Below are 26,979 nucleotides of genomic sequence, written 5' to 3'. Positions count from 1 at the left end.
TATGGACTATACCATTTTTGAAGAGGAGTGCTCAATGAAAATTTCTACTTTTCGAGTTATTATCTTCAAAGAGAAAGGCTATTAGCGGTTTATTCAGGTAAGCTAGGCACGAAATAGACTACTGCAGTAAAACTGCATTCTCATTAACCTGTTTATTTAATGCCTCATAGAAACAAACTAAAAGCATACATGTTATTGCTTTAACAATGTAGTTACTGCAGTAACTGAACTAGAATATTTTTTACATTTACAATATATTTTTTGGCAAACAAAATTTGCAAATATGTTTATGTCTTCATTTTGAATAATATACTGTATTTATGTAGGTATTAAATTATAATCAAAATTAATTTGTGTTTGTGAATAAGAATAATAATATTCATCCTTGAATATTTATAAAAATGAATATGGATTTAAAAAATTAAAAATATGGCAGTCTTCAGAATCTAATACAATGATGATCTACAGGAAATTACAAAACCCATGTTAAACTTTTATTATATCATAAAATATATTGAAAACATGCAGCATTACATGTATTAATATACATTGCAAGTTTTAATGGCAGTCAATTGACATATATGGTCATTATGCAAATTAAATAGTTCAAAGGTTAGAATGCGAAATAAAACATGACACATGCTATACAATATAAACACAGCAAACAAGGAACTTACCTTACATAGTTGTGTAAATGTTTTTAAAGAGAATTTTCACAGATTTATTCAATTGTTATAAATATATATACAGTACTAACCTGGAAGGGGTCTGACCTTTGACTGTAGTTCAGCGAGAGCCTCAAGATGATAGTCATGTTCAACCTATAATTTTAAAAAAAAGTTGAAATATTAAATTATGATCAAAATATATTTTTTTGGAACATCCTAATATTTAAGGGACACTCCTATTACAGGGGAAACTTCCCTTTGAAACAAAACGGCAATACTTTTTTTTGCACTGCGGCCAACCCTGTTTAGGGACACTGTTGGGTCCTGAAGGTGTCTCCTTAATAGGGGTCTCTACTGTGCACACAAGAAACATTAGAACACAGTATGAAAAATGACAGTATGCTCAGAATTGCTAAATAAATTACAAATCTTAATACTGTATGTCAATCAAGTATATTTACATACAAATTTTGCCATGAATCGTTATCAACATAGAAAACAATTTCACATTACAAAGAAACCCATCAAGATGGAATTGATCTAGATGTGCTATACTTCAAAACACACATTGTTAAATGTATTTACATTTGTCAATTCTTACGGCAACAATTTGTCGAAATAATCGCTCTGCAACAAAATTACTCTGTGACCAGCTGTGAAAATAACACTTGTGATTACTAATTCTTGTGACAATCAATGATGAGATTATTGTGTCTTTAATCAAATTAGTTTGGTGACAAATGATGTATTAAACATGCTTGGAAGAAGTAGAAAACAAACGTTGTGTTTACAAACACTAGAGATGTTTAACTGATGCATTGATTTTGCATTTAAACACAGAAAAAGCTAAACTAAAGCTCTGTCTACACTATTAAACTAATTTGACAAAAAAGGTATGATGTGCCTAAATATGGAAGTGATGTGCCCAACTATGGTAGTGATATGACATCATCATGTCCATATATGGGCACATAAAGTTTGATAGTGAAGAGCTTAACTCTGACAGAGCATGTCATCTTTAAACATACTGTAGCTAAGTTTGAGCATACTCTCCTACTGATTTAAATTACCTTTGACCCGCTTCTTTTTCAAATCAGAATCTGAGAATTCACCAATAAAAAGTGATGAGGTGAAGTAACCTAACCAATTAAAAATGAAGAAGAATATTCTCAGAACAATAGACCCTTTGATTCCAAGAAAGCTGAAAGGAAAAGGTGGGGAGGTGATGAAATAAACCAGATAACGTAAAATGTAGGAATATTATTATATTACTTCATTACAGTGAACATAACAACAATAACATAAAACAACAGTAAACCCTTCACATATTAAATGATGCCTTGGTTCTCTGTACTGTGATACATGTTTGATGACTTCTAGCCTATAATAAATTACAGAATTTGCCTATTATGGACAATTTATATACAGTATCAACAATCGACTAAATTGATTTGAATACAATTTAAAACATTGTCGTCAGAACACCTACACAAAAGTTTTTTTTAATGAAAATCATAAGCTTGATGGAACACTTCTAATAACTGTTAAAAACATGAAATTATAATACTCGGCTGTCTCGTAAAATATCTGCACCTGGCTCGATAAACCAGGCCAATCTATTTTGACAGAGTATTAAACGCTATTATCATTAGTAAGAGTTCATACTAAGAGAATACAGTATATGTAATGTAATATAAACCAAATCATTATCCGATCTTATTAAGAAATAATCTATAAATATCAACGATAATGTGAAAACATACTATGAACATATTATTTTCACATAGATCTGATTGAAAAGGAAACCATGGAACTGGTGATAACAATGTCATAATAAGTAGTACTGTACATCAACAATTTTGATTCATATGTTATAAATGTTTCATAATGTATAATAATTTAATTTGAAGTTATGATATTGACAAGAAATTAATCTCTCACTTGATTTGTAATCCCTCTCTATAAACAAGCAACTCCACTTTAGAGAGAAGGAGAAGTGGAGGAAGAGAGGCTAATAGAGAAACAGAGGAGTGGTGAGGAAAAGGGAAGTAAGAGAAGGAAGAAAAAGAGGAAGGAGAAGAAATGAAAGGAGACTAGAAGATGGAAAGAATAGGTAGAGCAAAGTAAAGGGAAGGAGAGAATAAGTAGAGCAAAGGGAAGGAGAGGAGAGAGCAAAGTGAAGAAGAATAAAGAAGGGAACAAAACAAGGTGGAACAAAGGGAGAAGTGGTACGAGGTAAAAGTAAAGAAATAAAAGTACACTAAAGCAAAGAGGAAGAAAAATAGGGAAGAGTGATATAATAGAAAGAAGAGGAAAGGACAAAGAAGGAGAGGAAAGGAGAATATTAGAGAGAAGAACAAAAGGAGTATAGCGAAAGAAAAATAGGGAAGAGTGAGACAATAGAAGATGAAAGGACAAGAAAGGAAAGTAGAGAAGAGGACATTGAGTTCATCTTTAAACCTTTATGAACCTAAAGCTTTGACACTTTCAACTTTTTGATGTAGATTCATTCCCTTCTTCTAAGTCTCTAATTACCCTTTAGCTGATAGATTACTTTTCCCTGAATCATCCTAAATGAACATAGTGAAGAACAAAGATAAATTTTATGAGTCAAGAAGGCAGAGGAATTTATGATGATAAAATATGTGATTCAAAGGAATTCACAAATTTAATGACAGTGAAAGTTTATTTTCAATCAAACATTGCTGTGTTACTAATAATACGCTTTAAATCCAGAGGCAATAATTGAAAGAATGTTTATATTGAAGAATTAGAAATCCTCGTTCAAGACATGACATGTTTCCTAATTTCTGTAGTATGAAGTAGATTTGATTGTAAACTTACAGGAATAGTAGAGAGACATAGTATAAAGCCTTGTTCACATTGGACTTAAAAAAACGGTACTGTAACTTTAACCACAATTGCCAAGTGTGAATGATGGTCAAATCAGATGACATTATAATATCATCTGATTTGACCATCATTCACATTTGGATATTTTCATGCATACTTTTACCAAAATTTAACCGTGATGTTAAATACAATGATTGACTTAACAGGAGTCGCACGTTTGGATTTTTAGCTACATGGTTAGTTTTACTGGGCAGGCAGTAGTCAGTAAAAGTAACTATTGGACTTGGTTTAGTTTAATAACTGAAAATATCTCCGGTTTTTGGTTATCCGCACTCAAAGTTCAAACCAGGTTCAGTTTGTTTTTTACTTTTTGTTGTTAAATATTACTTTTTTGTGACGCATTCTAATCAATCCAATCCCATCGACATACTAGTCCTAGCAATTTCTAAGAACATATTAGCATAATATTTCATTTTCAATCATAATTCATTTCTATCTATTATTTATGAGTTACATAATGACGTACATCATATCAATTTATGAATATCATAAGTTATTCGTAACCACAACCAGTACATAGAATATAAACGATATCTCTTTTGTAATGAATTCTATGGTTACTTAATAAATGTAAATATTGTGGTGTAAAATAAAACATAACAATCTTGTTTCACATGTAAAACAAGTATTGGGTAGACAAACAAAAGCTGCATGTGGGCTCAAATCTTGAAATCTAATAACAGTGACAGAATAGCATTAGATATTCAGAAGGTGAACTTGGGTTTTCTTCTAAATTTTTAATGCAATGAGACAGTATCAATCACCGAGATAGTAGTATTAGTTACATGTTGTCTTAAAGCTACAGGTATAGTATCGCAAGTGCTAGAATAAAGCTTGGTTCTGACCAGGCAACGCAATGACGTTCACGCAACGTAAACGTAACAAAACACATAAACATAACATAATGTAATTAATTCCAATACCAAGATAGTACTGTAGTATTAGTTTCATGTTGTCTCAAATCTACAGGTATTGTATAGCACAGTGCTAGAATAGCTTGGTTCCCACCTCAGTATGACGCAATACAAAGACATTCATGCAACGCATGAACGTAACAGAACACATAAACGTAACAAAACACACAAACATAACATAATGTAATTAATTCCAATACCAAGATAGTACTGTAGTATTAGTTTCATGTTGTCTCAAATCTACAGGTATTGTATAGCACAGTGCTAGAATAGCTTGGTTCCCACCTCAGTATGACGCATTACAAAGACATTCATGCAACGCATGAACGTAACAGAACGTATGAACGTAACATAATGTAATTAATTCTAATACCAATTCGTCATTGCTTCAAATTTATTTTAAATTTAATTTGATTGATTAATTTTTTTTTCAATGTTTAAGAAACCTCAACTTAGGTTTATACAGTAGTACTATAATTTACTGAAATATTTGTAATTGTGATTTGGAAAAACAGCAGTTTCTTGACGCAAGTATTTGAAAAAAGGTTACAAGCAGCCTAATTCTTCAACACAGCATACGAGCATGACGCATCTTTGCTGGAACTGAAATAAATCCATAGCACAAGTCATCAACTAATCTCATCATCTTTGATGTGATGGAATTATAACTTTCATTACATAGGTTAATTGTGCAACAAATATTAATAAAATGCGTTGATTGTAGAGTCACTTAACAATGAGTGTCAAAACCAAGTTTTAATTCCCGAAGGCCTATTTTACTGGTCTATTAACAATGGCATTTACAGAAGTAAACTACACTATATCTAATCTACCCCAGCTGTCAGATTTTACATTTTCTACCACACCTAGGCTTTGGCATGTAAATGACCAGATTCATAATGCAATCAGGGATTATTAAAACCTTTTAAGACATTAAGTTTTGTTTTGAAGATGGACATAATTGTCTATCAAAATGACAACAGTAATCTGCATATTTGGGTTAATTACGACAAGGTTAATTGGATTTGGTCGTTAATTGTTGAAGGATTTATAATACACATTGAATAGCTAATTAAAATTGACATTTTTGTGATATTTTCAATGCATTTGCATATTGCTAATACTGGATATATCAACTCTCTCTACCTTTTTTGTCTGTGTCTTAATTAGTAAATATTAATTATTAATATTTCTACAGGTAGTTATTTTAGAAAAAAGTGTATCATTAATTTTCAGATAATAATCAGCTAGATTATAAAATAAATATTCCAATTGAACATTGAATTTAATAACTACTACTATGCCTTGTGTGTCAGACAAATTAATCATTTATAGTATAGAATTAACATTTATACATATTTCCATTTCAACATATTTGTCTCAGCTTTCCAATTCAAAGTACAATTACCTCAAATTTGCAAATACTGTATACAAATTCAATCTAATAAATATCAAATTAATAAGCTTTGGTACAAAATTTAGTTGTTGACAGATAGTAAGACTGCTATTATATATACTGTATATGATAGTTTTGAATTGTATCAATCAAGAAGCAGGTACAGTATAAGCATAATAATATTGATAACTCTAGTCTAGTCTCTCTAGAGTCTAGTAAAACATTTTATTAAGATAAGTTATCTTAAAGTATGTGCCCGGTTGTAGTATTTGGTCTGCTAGTATGGGCAATTATTATTTAGCTGAAAAAAAGCTTAGGGCCAGTGCCTAAAGTTAAGAGTGTGCAACAAGATCAAACCATACCACTGAAAGTTATCATGAGCGGATCCATGAGGGAAATAGGTTTTCAAAATTTCATTAGATATGCCTCCCCTAATCTGTCAATATTGATTTCTTTCCGATTTCAAAGTACAATCACCTATCAATGTACAAATAAATTCAAAACCTACCCATACAATGTTCCAGGTAATGTATAACTTGGTAAATAATCTTTGTTTACCTGATTGGAATTGAATTATTATTTATAGCCATTTAGGCATCATTTTGTAAACAACAATAATTGTAGTACTTGCATATAAGAATTATATCTTGAATGTTACAGTATATCAAAGCATATGTATAATGTATAGTGCCTCTGTATACCAAGGCAATCTAACAACAGGATGCTGAGCTCCTGAGATCAAAGTGAGTGGCCGAGCGGTTAAGACAGTGGAACCGTAATCACGTAGCCATAACATCGGCAGGGGTTCGAGGCTCACTCACTCCATGGTTCTGGTGGTAGAACGAGTCTTCTCGGATAAGGACTATAAACCGTAGGTCCAGTGTACACAACTTGCTCGTGTGCACTTTAAAAAACCTAGTACATCTTTCGAGATGAGTAGGGGGTTACCCCGGTGTATTAGTACAGTACCGGACAGAATTATTGCAGATTTTGAACGCATTCAACGCATTGTTAAAGTGTTGACAGCGTTGAAACTGCGTTGTCCATTGGCGTTGAAAGTGTTGAGTTCGTTGAACTGTTTATTCAACCAACACAATGTGTTGCGTTGAGTTTGCGTTGAAATAACGAACAATCGGATTCGTATGGTATTTACAGATTGCCAGTGTGTATTAGTAGTAGTAGTAATAGTATAAAATACAGTATTACAAATATTTAAGAAAACAAACATAATGTGTATTTTTCCGCGGAAACCTAGCTTAATATATTACACTAGGCTAGGCCTACTACTAACGAGTAGGCCCCGTGTGTATATGAGCCGCGTCTGCCATCGCAGTTAAAAGTAGTGGTCATGTCCTTAATTACTGTGTGCCTATATTAACTGGAGTATTAAATACCAAAGTTAAGGCGGCGGTGAATCTTGGAGGCTAGGTCACATCGTAATTAATTATTTCCAAACTAAAAACTTCGCAGTACTGTACTACATTTTTCTCGATTTATAAAAACAGCGTAAAAACAACGTAGCCTACACCCGCCGCCATGGAAGGTAACAATACACCACCAACATAACGATCCAGCATGGTCGTCGTCTTTTTCACGCATGCTTTTCGTGACGTGAGGGACGAACTGATCGAAAGGTGAAGAGTTCATTCATTATGAAATAACGCGTAATTAAAAGGGAAAAAATCGTTTAGTTTTATTATTATCCATAAATATATCATTATCATGTATTATATTATAAATTAATTATTGTGATGCCTAACGTAACCCATGCAGAGAAAAGCGTTAAATATAATAACCAAGAAATAGGAATGACCAATTTGATGACAATAGGCAATGTTAGGCGTTTTCTTTAAAATCAAAACCTGTGCCATACCATATTATTCACGCCAAGGTGTAACCCACAAATATTTGAATAACCAAACAATTCAGAATAAAGAACCACTTTATTCTGATGCAAGACAATCTATTATTACAGGCGAGGTTTAGGCGTTTTCTCTTTAACATACTATTGTTTTGTTTCTTAATATAATTATATTGGCCTCCTCCTGAAACGGTATGAATGGGATGGGAGTTGCGAGAATATGCGAGCGAACAGCCAACATTTTAATCAGTTTACAGTGTGATGCTTTTCAAAACGCGCAACGTTTTCAACGCGTTCAACGCTATGGGATTCAATTGTTTAACGTCGTCAATGAACGGTCAACGGGTTCAACACATTCAACACGCTCTATTGTTAACGTATTCAAAACGCTTTTTGTACTTAAAAATGTAATGTTGTTTGATTTATAAAGATTTAAATTGGTTCATGGGTGTCGGACACGTCAATTTTTTTAGTTCTTTCAAATTACATTACAACAAACAATGGGACAATTATAAAATAAAAACCAAAATAGAGAAACAATATTTTAACTTTATCTCTTGAATCTCGAACAGCTAAAAAATGTAGGCCTAAATAAAATTAATTACTTCGTCGTCATTAACGATCGTTAAATACGTCATAACACACGTGGTGTTTTTCTTGAGGAAACCAGGGTGGCGGCCTCGTGTGTTGATGTCAGTAATTTCCACGTTGTTTGATTTTACGACGTGAGATCGTGTTTTCCCCCGGAAGGCCTACAGTACAGTGTTAACTGTTAGACTTGGCATCGACCTTATTATTCGATGTTTTCCTTCACTAAACACTGGGAAATATCACTGTGTGTTTTATTTGGTAACTGTCCGTTCAATACTTAAAAATATATCTAAGCTTCATATATATTTTATTTATATTAAAATATCTGGTAGTGACTGCCGATAGGTATTTTGCCTGTTGTTGTTACTGATCGTTCAGGCGTGCAATCGGCCAGTCTAGTGCTGCAGCAGCTAGCGTTGAAATAACTAATTGTTTACTTGACATGCTGATAATGACTTTCGTTGAATAAACAACTAAACGTTGAAAGCCGTTCAACGCAACGCAAACACAACGCAACGACAACGTGTTGAATGCGTTGGGATTTTTGCAATAATTCTGTCCTGTACTGTACATCACAGCCACTGATCACCAACTGGGCCCTCTGGGAGATCAGTCTTTGACTGAAGAGGTTACCCAGTATAAAGATAAAACAAACAAACAAACAATCTGTGGCTGTGACATGATCACTTCCACGCCCTCCAGACACCACGGAGAATATGATGATACATAGTACAGTACCGTTGACCTACAGTATTTGTCGCAGCCAGACATAAGATCAAAGCACGTTCCTATCATGGCAAGGCGAGCTAGCTCAGCATCCTGTTGTTACTGTAGATTGCCTTGGTTGTAAAGTGTAGATTGTCTTAGCATAATTTGTGGTATGCAGATTATAACACAACGCAAGATTCTTTCCTCTCATCCTTCAGATGGGAGGTAAAGCTGATAAAGAAACTTGGTATCGAAAAGAGTTACAAAGTTCATACCGCTGTTCATATGAGCTGCACTGTAGCTCCTAATCTGAATTTCGTCGATGAATAATAATTAAATTGTAAAACTAAAGCTACTAGAATATAATTACAGTATATTACGTAGACGCTAATTAATACTATTTTACCATTATACATAATCTGAACAGAAATTAATACTATTTTACCATTATACATAATCTGAACAGAAATTTTACAAAGGTGCATTCTGATTGATTGTGGGTAATATTTCTATAGCAACACAAATAACTATGCAATTAGTAACAGCAGATGGAGATACCAAGATCAATGCTTAATTGGTCATACTAATAATTTATGATTATTTTATAATCAGTGTTTTACCTTAAGTGGTTATTAGAGAGTTTATAAATCTATCATCATTAAATATAACAAAGGGAAGTGAAATTGAATAATAATGAATATATCATCCTCATAAAATCATTATTATCTTTTGGTTTCGATAACATTAATTTCAATTAAACTTTCAAGTTTGATATCAATTAATTGTACACTTTTTGTTTCACATTAAAAGTGCTACTGAACTAAAGTTCTTTACGTTCAAATAAAATATTGTCTGTTAAATTAGATACAGTGATGTAGCCACGAGAAATAAAGTGGTCCGGTTTTCGCAAGAAAATGGAACAATTCCTGTTTAAGCCACTGGGTTGTAAAAGGCTTCTGTGAAAAAGTGGTCAGGTTGAAACCTTACCAAACGTACTGGTGGGTATGTCCCTGAGATATGTACAGTATGAAAGTTTTCACAAGTTTTTTATCCGTTCAGTATTCAGTGGATGCAACAGTATTCAGTACCCAATAAACTGTCCGGACCTTTTAGGGGTGTCCACTTGATTAGGTGCTGGCCGTACAGGTTGCTGACCATAGTGTTAAAATAATGCCCGTCATTCATTTCACAGAAAGGAATCCCCTAAATAGGAATGTCCCCTAACTAGGGATTTCTCAAAGGAGGGGTTATACTGTAAGTTGTAGAACTGGAATGATAATGAAATACACTACGTCATCAACAAATTCATTCATTCATCAGTGGAAAATTACTTACATTTATTGTCATTTGCATATAAAATATACATAGAAAGTATGTTTGCTCTGAAAGAAGTTTGATTATCTGTTCTCCAAGTTTCTGTAAAATTACAGTTTCTGTATACTGAAATCTGTGTGTTTAATGCCACATCAAACTTTTCCTGGTTATTACTGACCGTTGTATGTATATTGTGAAGATAACATCGTTGGTCTACTAGCGAAACTAATGCTCCGTTTTTCCTAGGCCAGTTTTGTTTGCCTTTCTACTCACATTCCTGTGCAGTCAGCCTTCGCGGTCAGCCGTATCCACGGTTCATTCAACATTCTTTGCCGGATTTGTCAACTACGGTAGGCCTAGGATTGTAGTAGTCGGCTTACTTCACAGAACCGAATCGTCTTATCATAACGGGTGTTCATTGACTTTAATTCAACCTGTCAGTTCATCTATAGCGTTTATGATTTACTACGATCGTGATCAACTTCTCAGATTATCAGGAAACTTAAAGTCATCGTTGACTCCATCTAATTGACACTATAAATCGTTTGAATATCAATGCCTTTATCACATGCCGAGCATTCTCAACTCGAAAAAAACATAGAGGAAAGAAAGCTGGTCGCCGACGAAGCAAGCTTATCTCTGCCGCCACTGAACACATCTGTCAACCTCGCGGACCTGTTTCTGTGGATACTGAACAATCTCGTAGTTCAAGTTCCATCTGTTTTGGACTGTGGAATGCGCGTTCTTTAAGAAATAAAACTGTTCACGTTTGTGATTTTATTTTGGCTGTTGAATATAGACATTTTAGTAATTACCGAAAGTTGGTTGAAAGGTGATGCAAGTGACTTTATCGCGGACGTGAGTAACACCCTCCAAAATTTCGTGGTGTCACATGCGCCACGCCCTACAGGTGGACGCGGAGGTGGAATATGCATCATTTTGCACCGTGGACTCCAAATAACACCAAATGTTTAAACAAGTTTCCGGTCTTTCGAACATATGGATATCAAGATCACTTCCAATTCATCTGTAATTAACTTGATTGCAATTTACAGACCACCACCATCGACCAAAAACAAACTTACCTTTGACTTTTTCATCACTGAATTCTCATCACTTCTTGAATCAGTCTCTTGCACCAAAAACCTTCTGATAGTTGGTGATTTCAATATTCACACAGATGACCTCTTAGACAACAACACCAAGCGATTTGATGAACTGCTTGACACGAGTTGTCTTCATCAACATGTCCAAGGCCCCACTCACGTTAGCGGGCACACACTGGACCTTCTAATCTCTCGGAAAAACGACAACATAATAAAACAAACCACTGTCAAACAAGGACTACCATCCGACCATATGGCTGTCATCAGCTTGGTGGATTTATCACATCCTAAACAACCAATGCGGACAACCTCTTACCGCAAACTTCGTAACATTGATCTAAATTGTTTTGTGGAAGATATAATGAATTCCCCGCTCGTCTGCGCACCGGAAGATAATGTCTCCGATCTCGCTGACCAATACAATAATGTATTGCAGTACATCCTTGACCAACATGCTCCGTTAACAACTAAACTGGTCACCATTAGACCACGGGCACCATGGTACACGAATGAACTCCGTGAAGCGAAGTGCGTCAAACGGAGATCAGAACGCAGAATGTAGAAATCTGGTTTGGATATCAACAAACAGAGGTACAAGTTGGAATGCAAAGCATATAAAGATATGCTAGATCTAGCAAAATGCAATTATCATTGCAATGAAATCGCTAATGCGGATGACAAGAACCTTTTCCGCATCATAAGTAAACTGTACTCGGTCGATTCTTCTCCTGTTCTGCAAAAACACACATCTTCAATGGATCTCGCAAACCAGTTTGGCTGTTTCTTTAATGAAAAGATTCTGAAGATTTGCAAGAAACTTAACTCCATAAACACTCCACTAATAACTGTCAACGTCGACGATTCATGTAATAGTAGTTTCGCTGAATTTGAGCAAACATCAGAAGATACGGTACGCAAAGTCATCGCTGAAAGCGCATCTAAGTCCAGTAGACTTGACCCAATTCCAACACGGTTACTAAAAAACTGCATTGACGCTCTACTACCGCATATCACTAAAATCGTCAACATGTCGCTGTCATCAGGTACTGTACCATCTGCATTTAAATTGTCCCTTGTTATGCCACTGTTGAAAAAGCAAAATCTCGACTCCAACGTCCTACAAAATTATAGACCAATAGCAAATCTTCCCTTCCTTTTCAAAGTCTTGGAAAGAATTGCAACTGCTCAGATAAAAGCATATATGGATGAATATTTCCTGTTTTCAAAAGTCCAATCAGCATACCGCCGCTTCCACTCAACTGAAACCGCTTTATTACGTGTTACAAACGATCTACTACTTGCTTTAGACAAAGGTAATGAAGCGGTACTTATTCTACTCGACTACTCCGCCGCATTTGACACTATCAATCATGATTTATTATTTCAACGTCTTCAGAAAAGATACGGCATAAGCGGAACCGCATTGAAATGGCTTATTTCATATTTTGAGAATCGTAGACAAGCAATCATTGTGGATGATTCGATGTCTGATGAGTTCGCTCTACCCTGGGGTGTACCGCAGGGATCCGTAAAAGGTCCACTCGATTTCATCTTATACACTGGACCACTCAGCAACATCACTGATTCCCACCCGGAAGTTCGTCATATGATCTATGCAGATGACACTCAATTATATTTAATCATGAAACCTACACATCATTCTGAATCTGTTAACAGCCTTGAATCATGCATCGCAGATGTTCGCTCATGGGCCATTCAAAATAAACTCATGTTCAACGACTCCAAGACTGAAATGATCCATTTTCATTCAAAGTTCCGTGAGGCATCATCATTTCCTTTGGTCCATATCGGAGATACTACTGTCTCTACCTCCAGCTCAGCCAGAAATCTAGGCGTCCAACTAGACAACAGCCTCGGTTTAAAAGAACACATTCGTAATGTTTGCCGTGGTGCTTCCTTTGGAATTTACCAGATCGGCCAGATTCGTAAGTACCGTGACAAAACATCAACTGAACGTCTTGTTCATGCTTTTGTTTCATCTCGTCTGGACTGTCATAACTCGCTTCTGTATGGCCTACCAACTTCTTATCTGTCTCCTCTTCAACGAATTATCCAAAATTCCGCCGCAAGACTTATCACTGCCACTAAACGACATGAACATATTTCTCCCGTTTTACGTGACTTACACTGGTTGCCTGTAGAGATCAGCGCATTCGTTTTAAAATCCTGTTGCTGACATATAAGGCCATCAACGGATGTGCTCCAGCCTACATATGTGACATCATTACTCCGTCAACCAACTCTACGCTTCGTTCATCCAGCAGACTTCTTCTAAAACCTGGACCCTGTTCCAGAACTCGGTTTTACGGTGATCGTGCTTTCGCTGTCGCAGCCCCAAAACTCTGGAACACTCTACCCCTCGAAATACGCTCATCAAAATCTGTAATCACATTTAAAACTAAACTCAAAACTCATCTCTTCAGAGAAGCATAATCACACGCTATTACTTGCACAGATCTTGGAAAACACAGCGCTTTGAAACCTTTGTCTCTTGCGCTTTATAAATGTTATTTATTATTATTATTATTATCAAATTCTCAGAAAAATATATAAAATGATAATAAATATGCAATTATACAGCAAGTACTGTATATAAACAAACCAAGTACTGTAGACAGTAATAGTCCTATGTCTGACCAATGACACAGTACACTGTATAAATTCCAGCCGGAAGTGAATGTACAACAATACAACTATGGGAGTGTACATCCAGGATACAATTGGGAATAACCAACAGGAAAACATTCACAATTGCCGATAGAATTGTGTAATATAGAATTCAATAATAATCCATTTCACTAGAAATGTATTGTTTACGGAAATATTACTTTGTTGTACAGCCTGGTGACTGCTATTCTTATGTCGGTATTATACTATTACTACATACAACTGATTGCTATTTTTATGAATATAAGGCCTATAAATGGTTATACTATTTTCTGAACAATCTAGATGGCAAAAGCAAGCACATTAAAAGAAGATACAGATTGAGAACACAGAAACTCAAATTCAAAACATAAATAAAATTAATTAACAATATCTAGACACTTGCAAATAGGGCCTAAATATCTGAATAACGCATTAAGAAGGCTAATCTGTACTTAAAGCTCTATCTAGTTTGACACAAAAAAGTGTGATGTGCCCAAACATGGTAGTGATATGCCAAAAACATGGTAGTGATATGACATCATCATGTCCATATATGGGCATATCACATTTTTTTTCACATAAAGTTTGATAGTGTAGACAGAGCTTTAGCTATGGCACTGTTTAAAATAAGAACTAAATGGACTGTTTGATTCAAATTACTACTACTAACACTATAAGTATAGTACGCACATTATTTCTACGTTTCAGAATACAGTTTTTTTGTTTTTTTTTACTTTTCTAGAAATTGTTTCATACGAATTTCGTTCACCATATTTGGTTATACAACTGTTTCCTTATTTAATAAAGAAGAAACAAATTGAATTCCAGTGTCAAGCTTCAACTTTACTCAGAAAATAAAAGGGAAAACCCAAGCAAATAACAGGGAATATCACAAGCAAATAACAGGGAAAATCCTAAGCAAATAACAGGAAAATCCCCAGCATATAACCAGAAAAATCCCAAGCATATAACCAGGAAAATCCCAAGCAAATAACATGGAAAATCCCATGCAATGTAAAAGAATAAATGACACACACAGTGCTCATCAAAATATGTATGTTGGCAAATAATACAATACAGTGGTTGGTATAAACGTATTTGAATGCATCTGAATTTTTCTTTTTGTTGGAATTCATAAACAGAGCTTTATACAGCTTAAAGCATCACATTACAATTCTGTTGTGCCATTTACATTATTGATCTACAGGTGTGAGGAAATTGAACAATATTTTACTATGAAAGCATACAATAAACCTATCATCATTATTATACTTATTGCAATCTAGTTATCCTATGTTGTGAATGATGTCATATGTTAAATACAGCCAATTAAAAACAACATGACATATTTACTTCATTTTGGGAAATATTACTATTTACTGTATGGCTATCACTTAATTTTTTTAAATTTATTTTTCCTTTCATTCAGTGATACATAAAAAATGGGAGCAAGAGAAAAGGACAAGAGCTGTCAAAGATAACTATATAATTTTCTTTAAAAAGCAAATGCGCACCAACTTTTTTAAGACAACATTGTTTTGTGATTGAACTATCTTCTTAACTAAATCTGGGTGGGAATTAACCTAAACATTTAAAGTAATTGAGTGAAGACATTTTATATACAACTTATACTGTATGTTATCATTAGAACAGACTTCCTTTGTATACAGTATATACTTTTTCTTTCAACTGCTTGAAATATGTTTTAATGGTTCTCCTTGGGGTCACAGTTCAAAATAAGATTTATTACACATAAGTGTACCAGTTCGTGTAATCATTCTCTTTATACCTCCACTGTTTTCAGATCCAATGTACAGTAACTTCAACTCTTATGTATTGTTTATATTAAAACAAGTGATAGAAATACAGTATAGAAATTGGTTAACTTTCCAGCTACAGTAGGTTGACCCCTCTGGGCTCCTGCATTGGATGATTTTTGTGTTTGAACATAGAACAAGATAAACCACAATTAACTCTGATGGATTTAAAGTGGTGTTGGTAGTTTATGACTACTAGCTTACCTGGACAAACCTAGCCTATCCTATTCTCTCCCAGAAGAGAGCTACTCAAATATACAGTATGTATGCATGTATATTCTCAGAGCAGATCCATGGGGGAAAGTGTTTGGGTCACGAGGGGTCTGAAAATTGTAAAATAAAGTGCTAAACTTAGCATATTAATGTTCTATCTCATTCTTCGAGGAGAAATAGCTACAGTAATGTCGGTTTATCCAGGTAGGCACGAAATAGACTGGGAAAGTTGGTGATACTGTAGGTCAATTAGTAGACCTATGGAATATTGGATACAGTATTTCTTTATTACTTTATATAATCCAAAGGCAAATTACTGGGGAAAATCCAACAATTACAGTATGTGGGTATCAGTGACTGATCTCAAATAATGCCTAAATCAAAAAGGTATAAAGTAAAACAGCCAGAAAGAGAATGCCGCTTGTCAGATGTCACAAATTCTTCGTACTGTAGTGAATGATACTTTGTATACTATACTCTAAATACTTAAATAACTAAAGTTACTATGCATATTGTGTAAATTAGGAATGCTAATCCTACATACTGTAGTAGAAAGCGCTACAGTGTATAATGACCTTGTAATCTACTGTCAAATGGATAGGTAGATTTGTCAATGTGTAATCACCATAATAATGCAGTAGGTTTAATATACATTCCAGGTAAATTGCTAATAGTACCCAATCTACTAAACATATCAAATATTCCATACAAAATGTATTACCATATGTGCTTATAAAAATATTATAGTACTAAAGTACAGTAAAGAGATAATGTACCTTGTTTGACGACATATGCAGCGATTTTGCTAGACAAGAACAAAGCTATGTTCTGATTCAGTACAGTGGCCTACAACTCAGGGCTGTTTTTCAATCAGGTTAGATTCGCTTGGGTTCAATTTAAAACACTACATCCATTTTCCAAAATTTTTTATATGGTTACCAGCAGACTGGAAACTCAGTGTGAATATAGCTTTAACGGTAGCACATCCTAATAACTTGTAGTAGTTAATAGCATTTGTAGTTAAATATTCTGTCTACACTATAAAACTTTATGTGGCAAAAAAATGTCATGTGCCCATATTTGGGCGCAGCACACTTTTTTTTGTAAATTCATGTCCAAGACACATCCATTCTTTACCTTCACATCATGATTTGGATGCGCTGCCATTGGACGTTATTTATTATACAGACTAATGTTTTGGTTTATTGAAGAATATAACGACAATTACTATTGTCATGTTTATCCAGGTAAGCTTGGTATGAAATGGACTACCTGTACCAAATTATTTTAAACACTGTATTTGTTCATTCATAATACATAAAAAAAATCAGATTTGATCAGACAAGTGGAAAGATTCCTAAGTAGATTCTATGAACCTTTACCACCTTTGCTTAGATCCAGCAGCTGAAATGAATTTTAATATGTTACTTACTGTAATAGTAAAATAATAACAACTTTATTGGCATACTCAGGGCCGTACGCAGGATTTTATTTGGGTGGGTGCGGATTAATATATTTTGGACGATTTACATAATACACATTTCATCTGATGCAGAATGTGCCAGCAGGCACACATTACAGTCTGTAATGTGTGCTATACTTCCCACCCACCTTGAATTCTACTGATGAAGTTCCCCCTGTACTGTCAGGGGCCTCTATTTAAGTGGGTCTTGCCTCAGGCTTAAACTTGTCATACTGTAACAGGCTCAACACTTAATCTTTATTATTATTATCATCTGAAACATTTATGTAAAGGTTGATAATTACACAAACACTCGTTGGACCATGATGCATGACAAATACACAGTTCAACAGTCACAAGCAGAGACTCTTTTAAAAGAAACTGTTGAGGCATTGTATAATAAAAACCAAATTCCAAAAAGACTCACAATTAAACTAAATGGTAGTCAATCTATAAATATATCAGAAAAAAACTGACTGTATTATAAAAAATATTAAATAATTTGCAAAATCTGAAGTTAAATAGGACTGTGTTTGTATTTAAACAATTACAGTGTCATCTACTGTATGGTTTGACAACACTTTTATTACACCTTCCAATACAGTAGTTAATTTTTTTAAAGTTACTGTAGGAATCCTGTTAGGCACTTGACTTTATAAGACTCCCGAGAGATGTGCATCGTGGTTGCGTCATTTAAAAATAATTATTTAAGCAGAGGTGTTTAAATGTCCATCACATTACCAACCCACCATATCATGAACAACATGGTCACAATGCATCAAAACGGGTAAGTCATGGTCATCTAAAGGTAAGTCATCTTTTATGACACATATCAAACAAATGACGCACCTCTCCCGGGGCTGGTATACTGTTAGTTAAAGTTTCTTAAAGCAGCATTGAGCAATGGGTTGGCTGAAATTACTAGTGGACACTACTGTAATTTGACCGAGAAAAAAACCTCTGTGGTTACAGCTTAAGACTATTTAAAAGCACCTTCAACCGTATTATGTTAAGTTATAATAACAGATTAGAGACGAGATATCTTTATGATAATTTAATATGTGACAAATTAAGTGAGGCTGCAGAAAGAACAAATAGAATGGGGCTTGTATAACCAATAGAGAATTTAGAATACAATGAATCTGTTTACAAGAATAACACTACTAATCACTATGTCAACAAAACCAAGAGAACAAGATTAAAATCAAATATTTTCACAGATATAAGATTATGACTACACTTATTAAGAGCTCTAGAATATAAATGAAACATGCCTACTTCATTTGCTAATGAAGTAACAAGCACAGTCATTTAGGTCTCTAATCAAAATTCCATCTGAACAGATCAATTTTTATTACCAAGAGATACAGTAACTGAATAATAAAATATAATTTTTAAAATATAACTCAAGACCGTCAAATCTTCTGGCAACAGAGCATCCATAAGTCGGCCAGATAACCATTTCAATTTTTGCACGAAAGTAGCATGTTTTGCATAGAATTCCATAAATTTTTTTAAGTGTATAATCTCAAACTTTAGTAAATAAACTTCAGCCTCCAAAGCCGTGCTAAATCCAGTTCAGAGAGAAAGGCTAATGTTGGTTTATCCAGGTAAGCTATACAGGCACGAAATAGACTCAACAATACTCATGAATGATAAACAAGATGAACTTAATGACATTCAGTAGGTCTGCTGTATATCTATCAACCCTATTGTACAATACCTGCTTCTCAGCATGTGCACACAAACTAAACAGATGAAGGCTATTTCTAATACATGTACATAGCATTGAAACAAATAGTATAATTTTAATTAGAATACAATTATAACTTAGGTGACTGAGTGGTCAAGGTTGGCTATTGTCCAGATATTAGGAACAATAACACAAGACTTCTGATCATTGTATTTACCAAACAAATACAATGGTTTAATTAAATTAGACTATTGAACTCATTATGGATCAGTTATTATTAAGACTACAGTACAAGTATGTACTGTATATTTAAAATAATACAAAGTGGGTCTACTGTAAAATACTGAGCCAGGCACACATGAACACAAAACTAGGCCAGGTTTAGAGTACTTACAGATAGTGTACGCACTGTAGGGCAGAGAACCAAACTTTATACTGTACATAGTCTATGTATATGAGAATGTGATTGGTCGAAATATGGCATCATGTGGACTACTAACCACTATTGGAATACAAACAAGTTAATATATAATCTTTTGTTGTTTTTCTTTTATATAAAAATACAATTCCCTCAGAGGATATCAATATATTGCACATCTAAGCATGCAATATCTTTACTGTACTATGTACTGTACTTTATTATATAACACCTATATAAATTCCTGTCATTTGATTGGACGAATGTGGGTCACATGGCGTGCAATAGTACGCACTATTCAACGATCGTTAAATAGTTCATTTTGTTTGTTATTTAGATGTTATATAAAACAAATAATGAATGTTTTGTATTCGTGTAATGGTACAAATAATGGCACTTGGTGAATGATGAAAGGTTATATCAACTCGGCTTTGCCTCGTTGATATAACCTTTCATCATTCACCTCGTGCCATTATTTGTACCATTGCACTCATAAACATTCATTATTTGTATACTATGTAACTATACTGTACCTGTAACACTACAGTACACTACACAACAAATACGAAAACCCAACATTCAACGCATTAGTTTTCTTACAGTAGTTACTCAATACTAAAGTATACTGTATGTAACAATTGAACAGATTATGTTAACTTACTGTACAGTAGAATAACTGTACTAATTGTTGGTGATGGAATTCCTAATGAAAAGTTATTGATTTTCAAGAATATTTGTTATAACGTTGTTCATTGTTTCTGTATTTGGTTCAATGCAATTTGTACACATTAATGAAATTAAAAAAATGTATAATGCACTGTCAATTTTTGTGAATAATAGTACTAACAATAATAACGTCATACTTACTGTATCTTTTCGTCCTTCGGGAACTAGACGTCCAATTGGTTTATCTTTTACAGGCTACGGATAAATACAAGATAAAACATTCAATCATTTCAAAGCTACAGTAAACAGAGGGAACATGTTAAAAACACAAATAAAAACAATTGAATTGAAACAAATGGCATCAAATCATGGAAAGCGTAATGTCTAAGTGATGGAAAACGTTAAGTTTACACACACTACAGTATAGTTTGTTCAGAGTACTGCATACTGCATATTCATTCATTCATTTCCTTTATTTCTGACAAAACATACAAAACAAAAAGAGTAAAAACATTTTACCAGGAAATTAACAATAGAATCTTCCCCAAAAACAACCTAAAATATCAATTTGCACCAACGTTGATGCTGGTTGGATTTTGGAAGTACATTAAACTATACAGTAGTTTTAATTAGACTAATAAAACTGTCATAATAATAATAAAATAATATCGAACATTTATAAACCACTCTTTATCGGAGTCTCACAGCGCCAACATGAAAAAAATACTGTAGCTATTAAAATAGTGAGTTTTCAGTTTAAATTGAAAAGGGGATGGAACAATGAAGTTGTCTCCAGATCTCTGGATCAAAGCAGCCCTTAGGCACGTATTTAGGTTGGTTCTAGGTGGTGTTAACATACGAGCATCCATTTCATAAGGAATACCTCTGTGTACAGTAGTAGGACATTATGGTTTTAATAAGTTCAATAAGATAATGGTGAGTGTCAGTGCCATGATGACACTTCCAGTATATGAAAAGACTGCAATTGTTCTTAAAACATATGTTGAACACACAATAAATTTAACCAATTGAACTTTAACTCTAATATAGAGAAAAAAGCATGTAAACATAGCATTCAAATATTTATCCAATATTAACAATTCAATTTAATACTGGAAAATAACAAATCATGTTCCAAGATTAAAATGTTTGTAGACAGTCAAGCATACAGTAATCTTTGATAGTACTTTTGTGAGCAGCAACGTAGTTTGACACACCCATCCTTTGACAAGGTAAATAACTATAATATTTGAGAAATAATAGACAAATCCTTTACAGATGATCAAGTTTGTTTGGTGTCATCATTTTGATAAAATATTTGGGTTGGTATAATTGCGCTCATGGGCAGATACAAGACTGAGTTCATGCCACATTTTGTAAACACTAAGAGGTTTATTGATTGGGCAGGTAAGTACAAAAGGTCTATATTGATGCCATTGGAATATAAACACTACTTGTTACGTTTAAAGGCCATCTATACAACATGTTCATAAGCCTGTAACCAGCTTGTTATAGTCAGAGGGTTCTTTTTTTACAAAAGGGGAACTTAACAACACCCTCCCCTACTCCACCCAACTCCCCTCATCCCTCTACCAATATTGTGAACTAGACCTTAAGACTTATTTAGCCTACACTAGTCTTGTGGCCTGTATATACTTATCTTATTTGAGATAACCCTAACCTCATTTGAGAGAAACATTTCCCCAAAATAAAATATATGCAAGTATATATAAATAAGTATTTCCACCAAATGATCCCTTTAACTCAGAAGAGAGTGGGCCTGTTTCTGCTGCAACTGCTCAAAATACGGTATAAAAATACGGTATTTTTTATACCGTATTTTTTTAGTACCCCGTTTCTGCTAACAATACTTCTTGGGTGGTCGTGTTAAATTTCATCTTTTTTACCCAAATTGCCATTCATTTATTTGATCGATAATTAAAAGTCGCAATAAAGGAAATTTTACGTCTCACTTTCAACAGCCTAGCCCTAGTGATAGAGATGTTGTGAGAGCACAGAAAACATCGTAATGGGGACAATTAATTCGTTCCCTCCCCGAATTATTGTATTTTACAATGTTGTACTACTTTCGCAGGCTCTTCAGCTTTGAGTTTACTTGCTTTGGAGACAAGTCTATTCCATACTCCTGCTTTATTTTTTTAGAAATGTCTTTATAAATGTGGTTGTCCCTTTTATTACCTTTTAGTTGGCCAGAAATTTTAGCTTCCCCACACACATTTATTTAGTAAAACTGTGACGTCTTCGCTCCACATTTTCGCCGAATATATCTATACACGTGTGTAAAGCAGCTGACAGCGACAGAAAATAAAAACATGAATGTTGACCTTTTGTCATGTAAAAAAAAAATACGGTATTTTTTATTGGCAGCAGAAACGGGTACAAAAAATACGGTATAAATTTGTAAATACCGTATTTTATCCACAAATTTTGTGGAGAAAATACGGTATACAAAATACGGTATATTTTTTATGAGCGCAGTTTCTGCTGCCAAAAATATACCGTATATATACGGTATTAAAAAAATACCGTATAATATACGGTATTTAGTTGGCAGCAGAAACAGGGCCTATGAGAAAGGCTATATGTGAATCATGAATAACTGTGCAGTCACATGTCCAGACATTCCTATTAACATTTTCAAGAGGTTTACATATTGTTAATGAATTTGACGCATTATAAAGAAATTGCCGTGTTTTAATATCATCAAATATACCTTGCAAAATCAGTATTTCAATGTTTATTGTATCAGAGGTGCATCATGTATTTTAGAATATAATCGTATGTAATTAAGTACAGTAAATACACAAATAACCTTCTGAAAAACAGAATTCATATAAAGTGGGTTTGAAAAGTGGGTTTGAAAAATGTATAAAATATTGCAATGTTATTTAAAATAATTATATATAAAGTATTATATATGAGATTCTACCACGGACCTTTTTAATAGGTCCATGATTTTACTATTAAAATAATGATCATTTTTATTGAAATTAGCTGTTGAAATAGACATAAAAAGTACTGTATGTACTTCAAAGACATGGAATCCACCTGTCATATGCTATGCACTGCCTCTCTAAATTCTACATGATTGTACAATTTTACTTGCTTCAATCAAGGTGTGAATTAGTACCAATTTTATAATAATTATGAATCCTTAAATATTCAATTGTACCTAGGACTTTATAGGTATTTATTACACTAACACAAGGTAGGCCTACAGCAAGACGACCAAAACACACCAAAAACGAGGATGACTTAGGCCTAGGTGTGACGAATTGCAAACTTACCTCCAAGTAAAGGGCTGGCACATAGCCGATGCTGTTGTCACTTTCGGCACGCGCCGCCCACCACCGTTCATCTACCTTGTTAGTTATCTCAAACAGGTCGCCCTTTTTGAAACTTAAAACATCATCACGTTCTTTGACGTAGTCAAATTTTGCTTTAAAACGAGCCATCAAATCTTATAAAATATAAACGACTCAAACAGAAAAATGTATCATTTCCAAGATATAAAAACCAAGTGTATATTATAGGTTCCAATCAGGAAATACTTAGACCTGAACTCGCGTATATCCTAAGCCTTCACTTTTCAATGTTTTGAATAGAGCAGACACGACTGGTAGAGCGGAGCGACGTGGTGATCAACTTTCAGGCGGTACTTAAAATTATAGAGGGCGGTCTCCGGATCTGTCACAAAACGTGTTTGTACTACTCCCTCTAGAGCTCCAAGACGAATGTTATTGATGCCATTGCCATGTGGTTGTAATTTGAGATGAAGAGGTCGCGTCAAGGAGGAGTCGAGAACACGCTATAAAATACAAGGAACGGCAACAAGTGTCAGGCCTCTAATAATATTTTAAAAATTGCTTTTTTCTCGTGTTTTTTTTAAGTTTGACTAAACAATGACGACTAATTCTTTGGAAGAGTTAAAGTCTGATTTCTTAAATTGTCAGATATGTATGGAGGAATGTGTGAAACCAAAACTACTGGAATGTCTTCACTTCTTTTGTGAGCATTGTCTTTCAAAATGGAAACGCAACAAGCGTATCGAGTGCCCGACGTGTAGGGAGGTGACCGTCTTGCAGAATGGTTCCACGTCAAGCCTCAAATCTATGTTTTTTGTGTCAAGCATGATCGACGCCATTAAAAGCAAGATGGAAAAAGTGAGTGAACATAGTGTGTGTGGTGGAAGTGATAAGGTAAAATTCACAAACACAAGATGTCAATACCATGGTGAGCGCATGAATTTTTATTGCAAGAAATGTCGCAAGTTGGTGTGCAGGGACTGCATAGTACTTGATCATCCCAAACCGAACCACTGGTGCGTGAATCTTTCTGAAGCAGCTTCGCATGCTAGACATGATATTGAGCAAAGCATCGCAAATATTGATGAAATGCAGACACAGCTGAGTGTAGCAGAGAGTAAACTGATGTTACGAGAAGGCGACGTAAAAGCATCAGTTGCCAGAGCAGAGAGTGAACTGGAAAAGATTTATGATGCTTCTTTAAAAGCTCTGAAGACCAAACGTGACAACATGATTCAAGCATTGTCGGCCAATGATAAACGCCATCTCTCTGAAACAAAGTCAGCAATTTTTTCCAGTACGAAGACCCTATCAAAATTGGCAGAGTTTTTCAGTAACTTGCAAGTAAACGGGGAAGAGTTTGACCTAGCGTACAGTCACGCAGATGTTCTGAAGAAGACCAATGAAATATCAGCAGTGAAAGTTCCGATGGTACAGCAACAATCCAGCAAAATTAGATTTCAACCAAATATGGTTTGTCTTGTAAGACAGAAAGCACCCTTGTCTACATTGGGCTTAGTTTCAGACCAGGAAATTGGTATGAATATTTGTAATACTAACTATAAATCTACTTTTAATTGCATCTATTGATAGCACTGTACATTTTAAGTATTAATTGTTTCTTTTTATCGTTTTTAGATTTGAAGATAGAGTTACGTCCATCTGACATGTGTAAAAACCAACAGGATTTTCTAGTTCGTGTTATCCGTCAAGCCTACAAGAATATAAGCCCAAAACAACCACATGTGAAAACAACACCTGAAGAGTATAAGGAAATCATGAATACACGTATGCGCCACATTAGTAATAGATTAGGTGAGACATACGGGGAATTTTGGATTTGTGTAATGGGTGGGAACTGTCTGTGCCTGTCCAAGTTTACCTATGGTCAAGTGGTTATTGTGAACGACTGCGAGAAGATCTTAGTCTGCAAACAACCGGATAATAGTTCAAGTATAAATTTGTCGTGTTACGAAGCCAGGATTTTAGAAAGTAATGGACATGATTCTCTCGATGCAAGAGTTTGCCGAATCGTCAATCGCGCAATCACGACATGTAAATATCGCGAGCGGCTTTGTAACGAACTCCGGAAGAGATTACAACAGTCGCTTCCGGGAAGAGAATGGCATGTTCTATTGGCACACAATTTTTCATCGGATGATTTCTTTGCGTGTGATACAGAATATTATGTCAAGCTGGAAGTAGCGGATGAAAAACTGGTCATATTTCAAATGAAAGAACATGATTGCTATTGTTAAGATTCGTATTTTTTAATCTAAAGGTATGGAAGTGGGTTAGGTATTAATGTATATAGTAAAACTTGCATTTTTAAATGTTTGTGTTAAGCTACTTACTTGATCTCTTTATAAGAAAAGACCATGTTATGTTTTAAAATTGCTTCTAACCTTTTTTTTACAAAATGTTTTTTTAACTTTCTTATTTTGATGCTTTATTATATACTGTATACTGTATAACAATAAATGTAGTCATCATTAAAGATTAAGAGTACAGTAGTCGCCAAGATAAACAATCATAAATAAACAAACATATTTAGATTGGAATAACGAATATGACGAGTAACAGATGTCTACAGTACATGCTGTAAATAGTAGCGTATGTTGTATGTTCAATTACTTTAATCAGGGCCAGGATGAGATGCTTGAATTTCCAGTTGCTTCTGCCCAGACACGGTTTGTACGTGGCTAAGTTTATTGTAATAAAACAAAAACCAAAAGATGTTTTTCTTGGATTTGATTTGTGACAATAATATCTCTATCCTTGTAAAACAAATTAGTTAAATAAATTTGATAACACTTAACATTCCATTTGCATCTCATGGTGTGGGTTATTTCACCCAATCCTACTCAATGGGCAGCTTTTTGTAAATATATTGAGATTTTTGTGCGAAGTGAAATAATGTGACTGAAAACCAACCTATAAAGTGCATGGGTCCATAGTTCTTCTCTCCACATCCAAAATCAGAGCGCACTATTGAAAAATATTATTAACATTAAACAATTTCAATGTATATTAAAAAAAAAATAATTCATTTACATACAGTACTTACCTTGTCAAATAAAATGGTTTCTGGCGTGCTAAAAAAAGTATTACATTCTGTCAATGCAAACAAAATAAACAAACACTAATTTGAAGATAAAATCTGCTTTCAAAAGTCCTTTCATTTTGGATTATTTCATTTGATCAATTTGATGGTTGACCCAAATACTTAGTGTCACAACCCCC

The 26,979-nt window shown here is 34.2% G+C and overlaps 2 protein-coding genes across 4 annotated transcripts in view; one reads left to right on the top strand and one right to left on the bottom strand.

The window, feature by feature from the left end:
- Positions 1 to 24,046, bottom strand: part of LOC140058879 (uncharacterized) — a 37,436-nt gene extending 13,390 nt beyond the window's left edge. For all 3 annotated transcript variants that reach the window (XM_072104645.1, XM_072104647.1, XM_072104648.1), the window contains exons 1-3: positions 23,719 to 24,046; positions 20,612 to 20,665; positions 758 to 821 (exon numbers count right to left, since the gene is read on the bottom strand). In XM_072104645.1, coding sequence (XP_071960746.1) covers positions 758 to 821; positions 20,612 to 20,665; positions 23,719 to 23,886 — 286 coding nt within the window. In that variant the 5' untranslated portion in view covers positions 23,887 to 24,046. The remainder of the gene's footprint in view (positions 1 to 757; positions 822 to 20,611; positions 20,666 to 23,718) is intronic.
- A 175-nt stretch (positions 24,047 to 24,221) lies between these two features.
- Positions 24,222 to 26,465, top strand: LOC140058914 (tripartite motif-containing protein 2-like). The gene is made up of 2 exons (XM_072104704.1): positions 24,222 to 25,273; positions 25,375 to 26,465. The coding sequence occupies exons 1-2, from the start codon at positions 24,334 to 24,336 to the stop codon at positions 25,992 to 25,994; spliced, it is 1,560 nt and encodes a 519-aa protein (XP_071960805.1). The 5' UTR covers positions 24,222 to 24,333; the 3' UTR covers positions 25,995 to 26,465.
- Positions 26,466 to 26,979: the final 514 nt, after the last annotated feature.

This window comes from Antedon mediterranea, chromosome 9, assembly GCF_964355755.1.
Source record: "Antedon mediterranea chromosome 9, ecAntMedi1.1, whole genome shotgun sequence".
NCBI lineage: Eukaryota > Metazoa > Echinodermata > Crinoidea > Comatulida > Antedonidae > Antedon > Antedon mediterranea.
The sequence above is the reverse complement of the archived record's forward strand: the minus strand, read 5'-3'. Positions and strand labels throughout refer to the sequence as shown.

Coding starts and splice junctions, on each gene's coding strand:
- LOC140058914 (XM_072104704.1), top strand. CDS start 24,334: ATGACGACTAATTCTTTGGAAGAGTTAAAGTCTGATTTCTTAAATTGT. Junction 25,274..25,374: donor AGTTTCAGACCAGGAAATTG/GTATGAATATTT, acceptor TATCGTTTTTAG/ATTTGAAGATAGAGTTACGT.